The sequence below is a fragment of the Heloderma suspectum genome, chromosome 2, assembly GCF_057233095.1.
Source record: "Heloderma suspectum isolate Gila_16-S chromosome 2, 16-S_ref, whole genome shotgun sequence".
NCBI lineage: Eukaryota > Metazoa > Chordata > Lepidosauria > Squamata > Helodermatidae > Heloderma > Heloderma suspectum.
In genome coordinates this window covers 251,272,479-251,289,135 of record NC_139459.1, presented here as the reverse complement: position 1 = coordinate 251,289,135, position 16,657 = coordinate 251,272,479, and the positions used below count along the sequence as shown (strand labels likewise).

General features: G+C 45.2%; 1 protein-coding gene across 5 annotated transcripts in view; it reads right to left on the bottom strand.

The window, feature by feature from the left end:
- The window catches only part of PPP2R2B (protein phosphatase 2 regulatory subunit Bbeta), a 390,243-nt gene that overhangs the window by 239,609 nt on the left and 133,977 nt on the right, over window positions 1–16,657 (bottom strand). Inside the window, exon 1 of one of the 5 annotated variants that reach the window (XM_084838722.1) lies at window positions 8,831–9,790. The exons of 3 other annotated variants lie outside the window; for them this stretch is intronic. In XM_084838722.1, coding sequence (XP_084694848.1) covers window positions 8,831–8,900 — 70 coding nt within the window. In that variant the 5' untranslated portion in view covers window positions 8,901–9,790. Of the gene's footprint in view, window positions 1–8,830; window positions 9,791–16,657 lie in introns of those variants that run through there. One more of the 5 variants, XM_084838720.1, reaches the window with a different exon arrangement.

Sequence of the window (16,657 nt, the reverse complement as noted above, 5' to 3'; positions counted from 1 at the left end):
AAGCCCAAGTCTTCTTCAAGACTTAGTTTGAGTCTACCAGTTGCTGGAGCAAAATGCAAGCTGGTGCTCAGCCCTGTTTCGCTCAGAGTGCTCCATGGTGCTATCCACAACTTGCTTGGCTTAATGGGTATTTGACCTTGGCTTTGGCTGACCTTGCTTCTGGAATCTCCCCTGTGCTATCCATCCTGGAACCTGAGCTTTGCTCTGACTGACCTTGTCTATGAGATCTGAATCCTTGATTACTGACATGTCCTCCTCAGCACCCCAGCCCTGATTTCACCAAATCCAGCTCACCAACCCCTGGAGCTGGACTTGTTGATCCTCTCCCTGGGAACCTGGGAGCAACAATACCCTCTAAATGAGCTTACCTCCATGCTCAGCAGGACATGCAACCTGAAACTGTACAGTCAGTCATTTCAGTTTAGACTTAGGAAGCTAGATTGGAGTCCATCACTTCAGATCAGATTAGTTAACTGATGCCCATGTGGGGTTTCTAAATCTAACTCAAGGGTGGGCAACTTGTGGCCCTCCAGATGTTTTGGCCTACAATCCCATGATCCCTCACCACTGGCTATGCTGACTCCAGCTGATGGGAGGGTAGACCAAAACATCTGGAGGGCCACAAGCTGCCCATTCCTGATGTAACTACACATCAACTGCTGCAAGCATTTCCCTGTAAAAGAACATTTTTCAGCCACCTCACAAATCCTAACCTTTATTGGGGTAAGGTCCAATTGTTCATGCAATAAATCAGAAGGTGCCACTGTTACCTAACCAAGCCTAGTTTAATAAACACTTCATTTCTAGACCCTTCATGATCAAGAAAATGAGAAAGATAGTATGTCTGAAAATATACCAACAAATGAATAATGTTTTCATACTGACTAATGAGAATCCTCATCCTGTACGTATTCAGTAACTATGGGGATCAATAGGACCATGATGGGAGGATGGAGAATAGTTAAAACAATAATTTAGGAGGATTGGGACCTGGGAAACTTACAGCATACTTGCCCAGAAGAACAAAGTTACAGTTAAGGTAGGGTAAAGCCAGCTCTTGTGCTTCTTTTATATTGTCAAAGGAGGGGTTGTCAGACGAAGAAGCCATGATCCTTTTGGGTGTATCCAACTGTGTCCATCAGACTCTACTGGTGGAGCAGATTCACCTTTCCATTTGCATGCTCCAGCATGTTGGGGGGCTTCTCTGGGGCAGAATTGGGGGAGGCACAGTGGAACGAGAAGTCTTGTTGTGGAAGTGAAATCTGCTTACATGACATTGGATCGAACCCTTTGTGCACACTCTCTGTTCTAAATTTAAAAAAAAACAAGACTGACCTAAGAAGCATAGGGATCTAGTTCAAATTCTGTGAATGTAACATATGTGCTTGTTGATGCTTTTCTTATCAGTTACTACTATCAAGCAAACAATGTCTGGCCAGCCAGTGGTACTCTTTAAATGACTGTTCAGCCAAGAAGATGAGAAATCCAAGACACAGATTAAATGCCACAGGAAATACTACTGAAAATAGTAGAACAGCAGATGATCTCTAGAGTGGACTGTCAAAATCAGACCTTAGGAACACAGTGGCTCAGTTCACACAATCACCACAGCTTAAACAAGCTACAGTGGCTTGTTTCAGCCACTGCACATGCTGGGTGCCATTTGCCTAATTACCCTCCCTAGGCGCAGCTTGTCATGTCATCCAAACCCAGGCAGCATGGCCTGTTTGAGAGGGAAAACCCTCAAATAACCCAATAACAGGCCATGGGTTATTTGAGGGTTGTTTGCCCCAGAAACAAGCCATGCCTCCTGGGTTCAGATGACACAACAAACCATGCCCAAGTGGGTAAATGGTACCCGGCATGTGCCGGCAAAAACCACGGCTTAAACAAACCACCATGGCTTGTTTTAAGTCACAGTGATCATGTGAACCAGGTCAATGGGTTGGATCCAGGATGTGCCTTCCGTAAGAGGGAAGGGACCATCCATGAGAAGAAGGGGTCCACTCATGGAAGGCCCCTCCACCCCATTTTGAGGGATATCTCTCTCCTGCACGAACAACTCACCCTATTCAGTAGGGTCTCCTGATTTTCTGTATAGCATTTTCAGGGGGCTGGAAGGATTGCCATAGGAAGGAGGGGGCAGGGAAGTCCACCCTTCCACCAGATTTATATGGATCCAACCCATTGACAAGTCAAATAAAAATATTAATAAAGAAATGTCATGAAAGAAAGCTGAAGTGGGCAATGAGGATTCAATTATCTACATCCATTCATAGTTCTATAGATTTTTGCCCATTAGAACTTTACAAGTAATAGGGTACAGAGTGCAAATTTTGCCAAGAAAAAGAGGCAGTTACAGGCTACGGCAAAATGAGGGATTTTTTTTTTTTTTTACTAGACTAAGGGTATATTCTCTTAACACTTTACTCCACTGTACACCACAGTGTTTGGTACTCTACTAGGAGAACAAGAAGCCATTGCCAGAGAGCACCAACTGCCTCCATTTTATGTCCCCTCATGGCTTGAATGGTTTCATTTTGTCTGGAAAGGAAGGCTAAAGAGATCTAGCAAGCTAGAACAAAATGCACTTGAAAATTGCCACCAAAAATTTCTTCTATCGAAATGGACATAGAAGTTTCTCCATCCTCCCTGCACTGACATGGCACTTCCTGAAACTGTTAACGCTCAATCTTCCTCTGTTTCCTAATGTGATCAAAACACTGTATCACTTGTTGAGTGGCTATGAAGAGTCCTGAGATTTCAAGTGCCCTTTACAAGGGGTACTGTAAAACTCCACCTAAAGCCTAGTCCCACTTCCTTCTTTAAGCAGGAGAAGACAACAGTCTTCCTTTTGTGCCCCCGGAAATCACCATTCCAGGACTACCCCACTCTTTTGTGAGAGTTTGTCATCCAACCCTGTACCTAGCTTTCGATCCCTGAACTCAGAGAGTCTCCCGAGTCCTCCACAACCCACCCAAACCTCCCCTGTGTCCTTCATCGGTTTTGCTGGCAGACATTCTGCCTATGTTTTTGGAGCTCCAAGCTGGGGACTAGTTCTTGCACCTTCAAACCCATGAAATTCCAGAAAAGTGTCTTGCTGTAATATACTTTGCCTGACTTAGTCTGGAATCCTAGCATTGACTGCTCTTTTTCCTGCAATTCCACTTCCAGTGGACTTCATCCAGTAATGTCTTCCCTAGAGCAGAGGAAAGTCTCTCCTTTTAATCTTATTTCTGGATTTACTCTGATGCTGAGGATCCCTTCACCCTTCCATTCCTGGAAAACCTTTGATCTTGCCTCTGTTGCTCCCCCTTGCACGCTGCTACCTTGACTAAATGATCCACTGCACTGGATCTACACTGTATATTTTGAAAATGTCCTAGTTTCTGTGCCAGGGAGTAGCTGCAACTAATAGTCACATATACATACGGTGCCTTAAGAGGTTCAGGGTTCTGTGTGTCATGAGGCTATTTCATAAGCATTGATGACCTGCATGTACTGAGGATAATGTTTGGTTCTGGAGAATAGTTGCTCTCACAGGCTTAAAATTAGGAAAGAGCCCTGCTCCACATGGCTAACCACTAACTGCCCTGAAAGGGTCAAGAGGCCTTCCCCTTTGCTACACCAGAATCAGAGAGAGGGATGAGGCAGCAATTAGAAGGACAAACACAGCTAACTATTCAACAATCCTGAAATACCTTATTAAGATGCTTCACACCAATAACTGCAGCAGCAGAACCTAGAATGTGACTAAAAAGTAGATGCAAATTTATCCAAAATGGTACTGGGTTGTTTTTCTATTGTAAGCCACTTTGGGAGCAAGCAAGAAATGAAATGAATAAATGCATACACTAGAACATGGGTGTTTTCAGACTTATGGAATTTTCTTTGTTTCTTCCTAGAATTCCAAGATCCACCCAAAACTGGGTGCAAGATGTACACTTATAATTAAAGAATCCTGAGCCAAGGAATTTGTTCGGAGTACTAGAACTTGACTCAGCTCACAGACTTTCCACACAAATATCCACTCCTGGTTGCCATAAAATTTCTTTATTTCAGCAGTGTAAGTGAGGGGAGGGGGGTTGCTGTTAAACAATTGGGAGTCAGAAATATTTGCTGATCTACTGAAAATCACCCAGCGAGTTACCAGAAGACCCTGATCTACACCTTCAGCCCACTCTGTCTTCCTACCCCTCCCATCAATGAAACTATCTCATTTTTGCCCTATTGTGCGAGATATCCTGGATACAGATGTTATGGATATATGGGAAAAGATTTTAAATTTCACATACTGTGTTCAACTGTTTTCATTAATCCTAAATATTATCTGAAGCGCGCACACACACACACACCCCACACACAAATAAGATATGATCCACAAGGGATCTAAGCAATATTGTTGCATTTGATTGAGACGGGTTAGTTTCAGAGAGACCCTTAAAGATTTCCAAGCTTTAAAAAATAGATTTCCTGCCTCCAGTGATGAAATCCCCACCCATACTGTGGCATTATGTAACTACATCAGTGTGGGCAGGGCTTGCATTGAAAATGGGTAGGTTTACTTAAAGGGAAATAATTGTAACCATTATCCATTGATGATTATGGCCTATATATTCTCTGAACTACAAAGAAGTACAGCATTCAAGATTGATACTTAAGTACAATCCACAATGTTCATAAAGTTATCCAACTAGTTACCAAAGAAAACTATGGTATCCCCCTTTTCCAATACAATGTAGGCGCCTTCATTCGAAAACCAATTCTTCCTACAGCACCACCATCATAAAGCTTCCACTGGAAGACGATGCATCAGTCTGACTCTATGCAGCAATGGAAAATACTGAATTCCTTGGATTTTTTCTTTTCTCCATCATGCTCAAGGAACTGCTAAAATATTGAATTGCAACATTGTTCTATGTTCGTAAGGGCATTTGCATACATACATTAGCTAATATCCAGACATCTAATAGGAATAGGCTATTCAGAGTTGTTATTTAAAATTATTGCAGAAATTAGATAAGAAATTGATCCCTAGGAAAGAAATCCACTATATTACAATTCTCCTCCTTTTAGGTCTTTAGGGAATCCCTTGGGAGAATCTGCCAAGCACTAGAAGGAGATGGCTTGGGAAACTGAAGTGTAAATTATGTCCTTCTTGATATCCAAAGCTGAATCACAAGATCACTTGAAGACCACTCATTTGAAGACTTGAAGACCACTCATTTGAATATTGCCCAATTAACTATGAAGTTTTAAATAGAATATTTTGACTTGCCTACATAAACTGCCTTCAAGAGGCCACTTCACCTACACCTGGGGTCTCCAATGTGGTGCTCTTGGGCACCATCATGCCTATTCACACCTCTCTTGGTGCCCACCAGACTCCCTGCCCCTCAGGATTTTAATTTTATTTAAGATTATTTAAGATTATTTTTTACTGGGAGGTTGCCATGCTGCAAAGCAAAGTGTTGTCCTCTAACACCATCTTTATTTGGGTTCAGCAGAGTGGTTCTGCGTTTTGGAGCCCAGACTCTACTTCTGCCTTGTAGATAGGTTCTTGGGCAAGTTACTTTTCTTTTAGTCTCACCAGTTTGCATTCTGGGAAATGAGCGTTTTGTGACTGGCCATGCCCACTATGGCAGCCATTTTATGCATATGTAAGCCCTCATCATGGCAGCCCTTTTGTGAGACTGCCCATGATACTTGCAGCATTTCAAATGTGTCCACCAACCCCAAAAGTTTGGGGATCCTTGATCTACACCCATGGAAGATTTCAGTCACGACCTAATTTTCAGTTTAAAAACTTTGCTGACAAATCATGCTTTAAAGTTTTATGTCTGCATTTCAATGTCACAATAAACCATGGTTTATCATGACAGGAACAATCCTATCTTCCAAAGGGGCTCGTGCACTCCCCCCCCCCCTTTTCACATAGCAGTGAGATTGGAAGCTTCCACATCCATTTTTTAATTAACCACAGTTTAGCATTATGTCTGAAGCTGACAATAATCTTCACTATAGTTTATTGAAACAAGCCAGCTTCATAACCCATGGTTTGTAGTTAGCTTGTTCCAAGCAAACCATAGTTAAGTCCATTGACATTAGCCACATTTTTTCATTGTGGGTAATCAAAAACTGAAGTAGAAGCTTCCAATCACCATCTCACAGCTACACTGGAGGAGGAGCGTATGAGCCTGGGGATGGCTAAGTTCACTCTCATCATGATAAACCATGGTTTAGTGTGACATCGCAATGCAGCCTAAATCTCCTATTTGCATACACTATTTTAGCCTTCTGCATTTCTTGGCCTACACTAGTTACCTTCCACTGTCTAAATGGAAACCGTGTCCTTAACTTTCAAGACACTTTTTTCTCAGCTGGGGTCTTTGCTATGAATCTGAGAGTCATACTACATTTATTTTAAAATTGTGTATAATAAAAAATTCTACATGTTCAGTGAAAGAACAACTAGAAAGATAAAAGATTACAACAGAGTAAAATATTGCAAGGAAAGAGCAATTGCTCTTGTACCAGAAGCATTTTGTCTAGGCATAAGTAGCAAATTAGTTATTTTAGTTTAGCCACAGAAATGAGAAAAAAAGCAGCTTCTGAACAGACTGCAAAACTAGTACATCCAAGGACAGGACTGTAATCACTTTTCAGGAATCACAAATGAATCATATGGTTCCTTGCTTCAGTCATTCTTCACTCATCATGTCAGCTACTTGTGAAGGTTGCTCCACTGGTGCAATATAGAAGGAAAAGGTTGGCCAACAGCAAAACAAACAAATCACAATTCAGTGGCACTTAGTGGCCTTGATTTCTGAAATGGTTAAGAAACAATGCAGTGAAAGGCACTTTCACCAACAGATCATAAAGTAGTGATCCTAAGCTGCCTACAGATACATGAGTGTTCCTTTCTTCATCTGCAATTCTTACAACAGTCTCTGGCAAAGCTTTAAAAAAAAAAAAATCCCAAACACCATTTTGTTTAGGTGACTGAGCGAAATGTTTGGGCATCAGCCCTGTGCAGGACTGCCCAGGTATTGTGGAATCTGAGGACCTTTTTTTTTTGCAGCTCCTTGTCTTGAAAATAAACATTTATTCCAAGCTGAAGAATTTAGCTTTTTGCCCAGTTACCTTCTATTGTGCAGCTGAGATAGTTATGTTCTTCACCATAAATTTCCCATTTATGCCCTCTCTAAAAACATATATGTTACACTGAAAACATAAGGTTCCTGTTCATATTATAATTATGTCTTCCTGGTATGTTCTATAGCCCACAATAGCAAATAAACATGCTAGGCCACTATATGGCAATTCATACACACCTAAAATATTTTAAAGTCTTTGAAGAACACCATATCTATTTTATTATTGCATCTTATTGTTGCACCCATTTTACAGATGGGTAAGTGAAGCATTAAAAGCTAGCAGCTAGTTCCTTCAGGCCAATAATTGTCACACACACCAAAAGAAGAGAATGTTTCACAGTGCAAGATAATTAATTGTGGTTAACGTATCCAGTTCAGCATTTGCCCTGGTTAAGGCAACTCAGCAGTCCGCCGACTCCAATGTCAATCTAAATTTTTTGGCTAAACCCTATGGATTTCAACTAAATTCAAGGGGTGGGGGGAAACACTAGTTCCATTTTCTTACATAAGATCCTATTTTCTGTTTCAGCAATCACAGCATATGTCTCAGTGATGTGCTTACATACTTGGGGCACATTAATTTCTACAGCTACCGAAGCACAAAAGCAAGATAGCACCATATTCGTCCACATTTGTGACTTTCCCAAGCCCTAGTTCTGGTCCTTATTTGCAGATTAGACAAATTACAGATATTGTAGATGATACAAAATTATATTCCCCCACCCCATTCCAGGCACATTCTTGTTTTGCCCTCCGAATCATCCTGCCCCCTCCATTTTAGCCTCCAGGCCAAGGCCAAATATCTTCAGTCCCTGCTCACAGAAGACTGACCAGTGGGTGAACAAGGGCAGAGCAACTCATCATCGGTGAAAACAGGCCCAGCAAAGCTGTTCCTCCCACCCTGTGTCTCCTCCACGCACCCAGGCCTCTTTTCCTTTCATGACACTTCTCAGCAGCTTGCTCACCTTAACACCCACTTCATTTTTGCTCGCAGTTGATTCAGCAGAATCGACTGCTGCAGCATTGCCATTGCATTCTTCTCCAAAGGCATGTCACCACCTGTCTTGAAGCTCTTTTGCTATTTCATTGGACACAGCTCTGGTCTGTCATCCTCATGATACATCAAAGGCTTTGGGGGCGGGGCGGGATAGAAGGGTGCATTGCCCAGTTTCAGTCAGGTACCACCCCAGAGGTTGCATTGCCCCTGCCACATAAGCAATCATTAATTGATTTACACCTCTCTGAGCAATAAAGGTAAGCGAAAGTGCAAATGCTCATTTCAAGGGAGGCTGCCGACACCTGGGCAGTAGGGAGAAGCAAGGCTGCTGACACATCAAGGTGTGATCAGGGCCCAAATGATTCGGAGCTGACATCACCCAGGGCGGGCAGCGCTCATTGTGCCCGAGGGACCTTGCGTCCTGATCCACCTGCTGCTCGGGGCCCAAGTGTTCCAGGCATCGCTGCGTTGTGGCGCGTCTTTCCCGGTGCAACTCCAAGCCGCTTCCCTAATCCCGCCGCCTCCCCGCGATCTGCCCTGGGCTCGCTCGTTAACCAGCACACCGCCATTCTACTGCAGGATCCGTGCCTTTGAGCTGAGCTTTGGCAAAGCGCCTCGCCGCAGTGGAATGGGGTTGCTTTTTTCATTTTTAATTTTTTCCTGGGCCTTCCATTACCTTCTGTTGCATAGCTGTGATCGCGCAGGAAACTGTTGTTTATCTTGCGGGTATCAATGTCCTCCTCCATTGACAGCGGGCTTACTTTTGTGGGAAGTGAGAACAAGCAGGCAAGTATCCATCATCGCCCCACCACGACTGGGATCAACGCAGAGGAGGGAAGGGGAGCTGCATTGAGACCAACATGCTCCTGCCCTGCAAGGAAAAAATAAAACTAAAAAAAAAAAATGCAAGCAAGCTTTCACCTCCTCCTCCTCCTGCCAGGGACGCTGCTGTCGCAAAGGTCCAAATCCCTTTCTCTTCTTGCCGTTGACGCAAAGGTGCAAATCTCCTTCGTCTCCACCCAGGAACAGGGATGCGCAAGGTCCAATTCCCCTTCGCCTGCTGCTGGTGTTGCCGCCGCTGCAGTTGCTGCTGCACAAGCTCCAAATTCCCTCCTCCCAAGGCTGTCGCTGCCGCGCACGATCCGAGTCCCAGCGACGCTGCTGCAATCCCCAATTCCAAGGCGAAGTGCCGCAGCTGGGCTACTTCCCGATCGCGACGCCCAACAGGTTCCCCTTGTGGCGGGCGAGCTGTCCTCCGCATGCAGCAATTTCCCGGGTCTGCCCAAGTCGAGGAACCGCTGGCCACAAAATGGTGTCCGTTACTGCAACGATCGCAGCTCCGGCGTCAGTGCTCTCTCTCGGGGGGGGGGGGGGTCAGCGGGGAGGGGGCGGGATGCGCCGGGAAGCCTGGGCCCTGCACGGTGCGGACGGGGAGGGGGGTCTCTCTCTCAAGGGGGGGACTGGCGCCGCTGCGGCAGGCTGGGCGGGTGCCGCGGAGTTGGCTCGGCTCTGCAGCAAGGCGCCGCTGACAAGCACAGGCTGGAGGAGGGAGCGTGCTGCTGCTGCTGCAGGAGGCTGTTCAGGCTTGTGCGGCGGCGGCGGCGGCTTGCTGGAACCTTATGGTGCATTAAAGCCCAGGCTCCTCCCATACAGTTCGGCTTTGGCCAACCGCGGCGGCGGCGGCGGCCTGGGGACTCTCCCCCGGCAGCGGGAGCAGCTTTTCCGCTGCAGTGGAGCTTCGGGGGGCCACCCCGGAGGGACAAACTCGGAGGGCCCGCGAGAAAGGCCCGGCCGGAGGCGAGGGCGAGGGGGCCAGGGCAGAGTCGCATGGGCTGGAGAGGCGAGGCGAGGCGGCGCCCGACGCGACGGCGACTAGGCGCGCACAGAGCCCAGCCCGGGCAGTTGTGGCACTCACGTGGAAGGGGCGCAGTAGAGCCGCGATGAGGCAAGGCTGTCGTCTGAAGGGGTCTTTCCGCTTACCCTTTCCTGCATTTGGTTAACAGGGATCAAAAACACTAAGGGCGCAATCCTGTGCCCAGTTAGACAGAAAAAAAGTCCTACAACTCCCAGCATTCCCCAGCCAGCCATGCTAGCTGTGGGATGCTGGGAGTTGTAGGACTTTTTTTCTGTCTAAACCCACATAGGATTGTGGCCTAAAGGAATCTTCCCCCAACTGGGGGCTCTACAGATGGTTTGGACTACAACGCCCAGTATTCCTGACCATTATCCATGCTGGCTGGGGCTGATGGGAGTTGAAGTCCAAAGCATCTGGAGGGCCCCAGGTTGGGGAAGACTGCACTGAACGATAGAAGAGGGGACTCCAAAACCTTGAGCCAAGCGAGGTTCAATATTCACCTAAATGCACTTGTAATTTGGGCACAAGGGCACTTCTTGCAGAATGTGTGTGTCCCCCTCCCCCGTACAGTTAGTGGGACTTAAACAGCCTAACTAGGTGCAGGATTATAGCCAAAGGTTTTGAAAAGCGCTGACAACTCTAGTCAAGGAAAATTATTTGCCATCCCATGTCGATACTTCTCCATATTCCTTACTTGTGTGTGAATATTTTTACATATCTTCATCTTCAGATATTTGGAATGGTTTCTATTTGTTATATTCAAGAGATGTATCTGCGGAACCTTAAGGAGGGGGATTTTTTAAAAAAATTATTTATTTTATTACATTTATATCCCGCCTTTTTTTCTCCTTAAGGAACCCAAGGCGGCATACATAATCCTCCACCACCTCCAATTTATCCTCACAACAACAACCCTATGAGGTGGGTTGGGCTGAGAGTCTGTGACTGGCCCAAAGTCACCCAGTGAGCTTCCATGGCCAACTGGGGACTAGAACCTGGATCTCCCAACTCCCAGTCCAACACTCTAGCCACTACACCACACTGGGGGTGCAATCCTATACATGTTTAGATAGGAAAAAAAAGTCCTGCATTTCCCAGCCAGCCATGCTGGCATAAGCTGGGAGTTGTAGGGCTTTTTTCTGTCTGAACATACACCTGAGCTGAGGGCAATGAAGCAAGAGGGGAGACAGCTAGAACGCAGGTGGAGGAAAACTCGTGCTGAGTCTGACCGAACACAGGTAAGAGCCCACTATCAAGCCTACTCTGTGGCGGTGAGGATGGCAAAGAGACAGTTCTTTTCCACCAGCATTGCATCTTCTCAGTGTCATCCAGTGGAGCTTTTCTGAGTGGTTCGCGGCCTGTTACATTCTGGGCCAGGGAGAGAGACGGTGGAACCCTCGGTAGCGCACTGTGACAAGTTTGCACAGCACTTTGAGGATAAAGTTGCTCAGATTCGTCATGAATTGGACACCACCATTAATGCAGTTCCATTGGTAGAGGCGTTCAGAGCACCGTCTGGTCCAGTTTTATTGGATGAGTTTCAGTTATTGAGGCCTGAGGATGCGGACAAGGTGCTTGGCCAAGTCCGATCGACCACTTGTGTGCTTGACCCTTGCCCTTCATGGCTTATTAAATCAAACAAGGAGGGGATGTCCGGCTGGGTCCAGGAGGTTGTAAATTCCTCCTTGAGAGAGGGAGTGGTGCCTGCCACTTTAAAAGAAGCGGTAATTAGACCACTCCTGAAAAAGCCTAACCTGGACCCAGAGGATGTTAACAATTATAGGCCAGTGGCCAACATCCCCTTCCTGGGCAAGGTGCTTGAGCGGGTGGTTGTAGGACAGCTCCAGGCACTGTTGAATGAAACGGATTATCTAGATCCATTTCAATAGGGCTTCAGGCCTGGTTTTGGAACGGAAACTGCTTTGGTCGCCCTGTGGGATGACCTCTGCCGGGAGAGGGACAGGGGGAGTGTGACCCTGTTGATTCTCCTGGACCTCTCAGCGGCTTTCGATACCATCGACCATGGTATCCTTCTGGATAGGTTGTCTGGGTTAGGAGTTGGAGCCACTGCACTACAGTGGTTCCGCTCCTGCTTGGATGGCCGATTCCAGAAGGTGGTGCTGGGGGATGATTATTGCTCTGTGCCATGGCAATTGTGCCATGGGGTTCCACAGGGCTCTATTTTATCCCCCATGCTGTTTAACATCTACATGAAACCGCTGGGGGAGGTTATCCGGAGGTGTGGGCTGAGGTGCCATCAATATGCAGATGACATCCAGCTCTACCTCTCTTTCTCATCAAAACCAGGTGAGGCAGTGGCTGTTCTGAATCAGTGCCTGGGCATGGTAATGGACTGGATGAGGGCCAATAAACTGAAACTCAATCCAGACAAGACGGAGGTACTGTTAGTGGGTGGTTCGTCTGCCCAGCTAGGTGATATTTAACCTGTTCTGGAGGGGGTTGCACTCCCCCTAAAGGATCAGGTTCGTAGTTTGGGGGTGCTCTTGGATCCAGAACTGTCACTTGAGGCACAGGTGAACTCAGTGGCACGGAGCACTTTTTATCAGCTTAGGCTGGTATACCAACTACGCCCTTATCTGGACAGAGATAGCCTAGCTACAGTTATCCATGCTCTGATAACTTCTTGTCTGGATTACTGCAATGCGTTATATGTGGGGCTGCCTTTGAAAACGGTCCGGAAACTTCAGCTGGTCCAAAATAGGGCAGCAAGATTGTTAACAGGGTCTGGCCTGTGAGCTCATATTACGCCAGTACTTTTCCAGCTGCACTGGCTGCCAGTCCATTTCCGGGCCCGATTCAAAGTGCTGGTGTTAACATTCAAAGCCCTTAACGGCTTGGGGCCAGGTTACCTGAAGGATCGCCTCCTCCCATATGTGCCTGCCCGGACCTTAAGATCATCATCAGCGGCCCTTCTCCGTGAGCCCCTGCCAAAGGAAGTGAGGCGGGTGGCCACTAGGAGGAGGGCTTTTTCTGCTGTGGCACCCCGGCTCTGGAATGAGCTCCCTAGTGAGGTTCACCTGGCATCTACATTGTATTCCTTTCGGTGCCAGGTGAAGACCTTTTTATTTTCCCAGGCATTTTAGCTTTCTAAATTTTTGGCTTTGCTGTTTTAAATCTGTATTTTAAACTCCTGCACTGCTGCTGGGTTTTATTGTGGTTGTATTGTTATATTGTGGTTTTAATGTTCTATATATTTTAAATTGTTTTATTGTGTGTTGTTTGGTTTTAATTTTTGTGAACCGCCCAGAGAGCTTCGGCTATTGGGCGGTATAGAAATGAAATAAACAAACAAACAAACATGCATAGGGCTACAGCCTTAGGACACAATCCTATCACCACTTAGAAACATAGGAAGTTGTCATATACTGAGTCAGACCCTTGGTCCATCTAGCCCAGTACTGTCAACATAGACTGGCAGCAGCGGCTTTCCAGGGTTTCAGGCAGGAATGTTTTCAGCCCTAGCTGGAGATACTGGGGATTGAACCTGGGACCTTCCATATGAAAAACAGAAGCTCTACCACTGAGATACAGCCCCTTCTCAAACTCAGCAAGTTCTGACTAGACATGTATAGGATTGTATTGCTGGGCTACATTTTAATGGAAACATCTAATGGCAAGTACAGTGGTGAACACAATTCGTCCCCATTGCCACCCAGTCTGCCCCCACCCAAGTGGCCTAATAGAAACCTGAGAGTCCTGCATGATGATGAAAATTGCTTCCTGGAAGACTGCAAGGTGGTGTTGGCCACCTTTTGAAATTAAAAGTCAAAATGAGGCTCCCCCTCCAGTCTAGACCTCATTTTCTAAAATGGTTGGCAGAAAGGAAAATGGCACTCCTTCTGTAATCTGCTATCCAAGTAAGGCTGGCCCATCTGTGTATTGTAAGTCCCAGTGGAAGCACAGTGTTATACCAAGCAAAGACTGCCCTCTTTCCATGTTCTTTACATATCTCAAGTTGTTGGCAAACAATAAGAGCTTCCATTAAGGAAATAAAGAGCCCATCAGACTAGTATTTAACTAAGAAGGCTGAAGCATCACCTACTTGCAAACAAAGGGTTTGCCCAAATTCACCAGTCAGGAAAGTAGGGAAAAAGGAAACAACAGATTCTATCACTCACATTTTCTGTCCCTTTGTACATTTTAATATTTGTCATTTGCTCTTTAACATTTAATTAAGAGTTATCCTCCATTTTTGACCAAACCAACATTGTATCAGTCACAGGTAGATTATCAAGGTGTGCTGTGTCTATCATATAATTTGTTAAAATCATTTACATATGAGGCCAAGCCTGAACATATGGGTTTGTGATGCACACTGTAGCAGAACAATGAACATTTTTAATTTAAAAATGGCATTACTGAATTCACTTTAGTCACTATTGGGGGGGGGGTGTTAAATGAACTAACAAGAAGAAAGCATGAGGCATTGTGTCACCTCTACTTGTAGCAGAAGTGTTTGCCTGCAGTTTTGCAGCTTGAGGGCCTAATACTGCAGTTACTTTGAATGCAGTTGATCTCCTTAAAGGTTTCACTTGGAGCTCCACATGCAGTAAAACTGGAGGATCTGATTTAAAGTTCACAAGAGGCTTGTACCAGTATTATCATCACCAAATGGTAAACATGAATTACTTAGGCTGTAATCCTATATCCATTTACCTAGGAGTAAGCTCCATTTAACTCAATGGGACTTACTTCTGAGTAGACAGGTATAGGATTGCAGTGTTAATTGCTTTTTAACTTTCAAGTTTTCATCTGAAACTACACTGGGCAGGAACATAGTTTAAGTTGAAAATGTAAGTTGTTGATTATTTAACAAATCTTAAAATTGTTATATATTAAAAATCCTAAAATCATTATGCTTGCTTCAGCAGCACCTATATGTTGGGATGATAAAACAAGCCATTACTCAAGTCTGACACACAAATCTGTGAAGCATTCCCATATTGTTGTTGTTGCTATTTGGCATGTGGTAGAGAACATTTTTTTCATTCATGTCATTTTAGTTTTAGTTCCTGGCATCTGCAGTTAAAAGGATCTCAGGTGGAACCTCAGCCAGAAGCGTTGGAGATCTACTACCAGTTGGAATAGATAAACCTGGCTGGATAGACAAATGGTCTGACTCTTGGAACTTCACATTTTATTTAGGATAATTATTTAGCTGTGAGTCAGCAATTATGCCACACAACTCTGTTGGAGAATTTCCACAAAAATGTCACCTCTGTGATTTACATAGGTATCTTAATATTAGGCTGGAGAGACTGTACTTAACAGTGGGAATCATTTTGAACATTTGGGAGGATCCCTTTTATACTGCTCATACTCAAATATTTCAGCACTTGGCTTCCTAATACACAGAATGTGTATGAAATGGATTTATCTCCTGCTCTGCTTTTAAATCTACTGTATTTAATAGTGATTGTTTTACTGTTAATTCTTTACTTTGTTTTTATCTTGGCCATCCTGATAGTGTCCATGTTTGAGGGCAAGGTATAAATCTGTATTTATAAATAAAACAGGAGAACCAGAAAATAAATGTGATTGGGATTTTCTGTCATCCATTTCCATCACTCCTAGAGAGCCACAGCCCACAGCAAGTAATCAAAGAATATGGAAGCCAGCTAAGGAGAATGGGTGATCTTAAGAACAACAGCTGTGCCAAACACCTTGAAGGTTGCACTAAAGCCCAGCAGAAGGTGCAACTAAGGCCCAGCAGCAGAGTGAGGTTCTGCCCTTCCAGGTACAGAAAAGGCAGAGAGGTAGAACAGTAATTCTTACAGTCAGAGCTGGTAGGAACAGGGAGTACATTTGACTAGTCATGACTGCTGAAGACTTGACATCAGCACTTGAAAGAAGGGAGCTGTCCCAAGAAACGTTATAACTGGTGGTGCTGAAAGCAGTTACATAAAGAAGCTCTTGCTGGGATAAATGCTGCAGGGGTGGGGAACCTGTGGACCATCCAGATGTTGTTGAAGTACAAGTCCCATCAGTCCCTGACCATTCGACATTCTGGCTGGGGCTGATGGGAGTTGGAATATTCCAACATCTGGAGGGCCACAGGTTCCCCAACCCTGGCATACTGAGTTGCCCAGGAGCTGCAGCACTTCAGGGTTATCCCCTGAAATCTATTGCCAGAAATGCTCTGGAACATAGAAGCTGCCTGATACTGACTCATTGGTCCATCTAGCTCAGTACTGTCTACATTCACTGGCAGAAGCTCTCCAGGGTTTAGGGCTTTCCTAGGCCTACCTGAAGATGCTGGGGACTGAACCTGGGACATTCTACATGCAAAGCATGTGTTCTGCCACTGAGCATGTTCTCTATTATGGGCCCTTCATATAAAACCGAATTCACACATACAAACCATGGGATGGTGTTTGTTCGAGGAGGTGTTCATTTGTTTTGAGGCAGTTTGCTACCTAATTCTAGTGATTTTCAACATACTGCAAACTGCCTCCACCCAAAAAAATAAGGCAAGCAGTGACATGATTCAAGCCACCATAACCACACTTCCAAAACAGATGAATGTTGGTATTTGTGAGGCCAAAATTACATTACTTAATTAGACATTCCTCGGGAAAATAGGAGGAGTATTCCAGCCATGACCCCCTTGTGTACAATCATTCAATG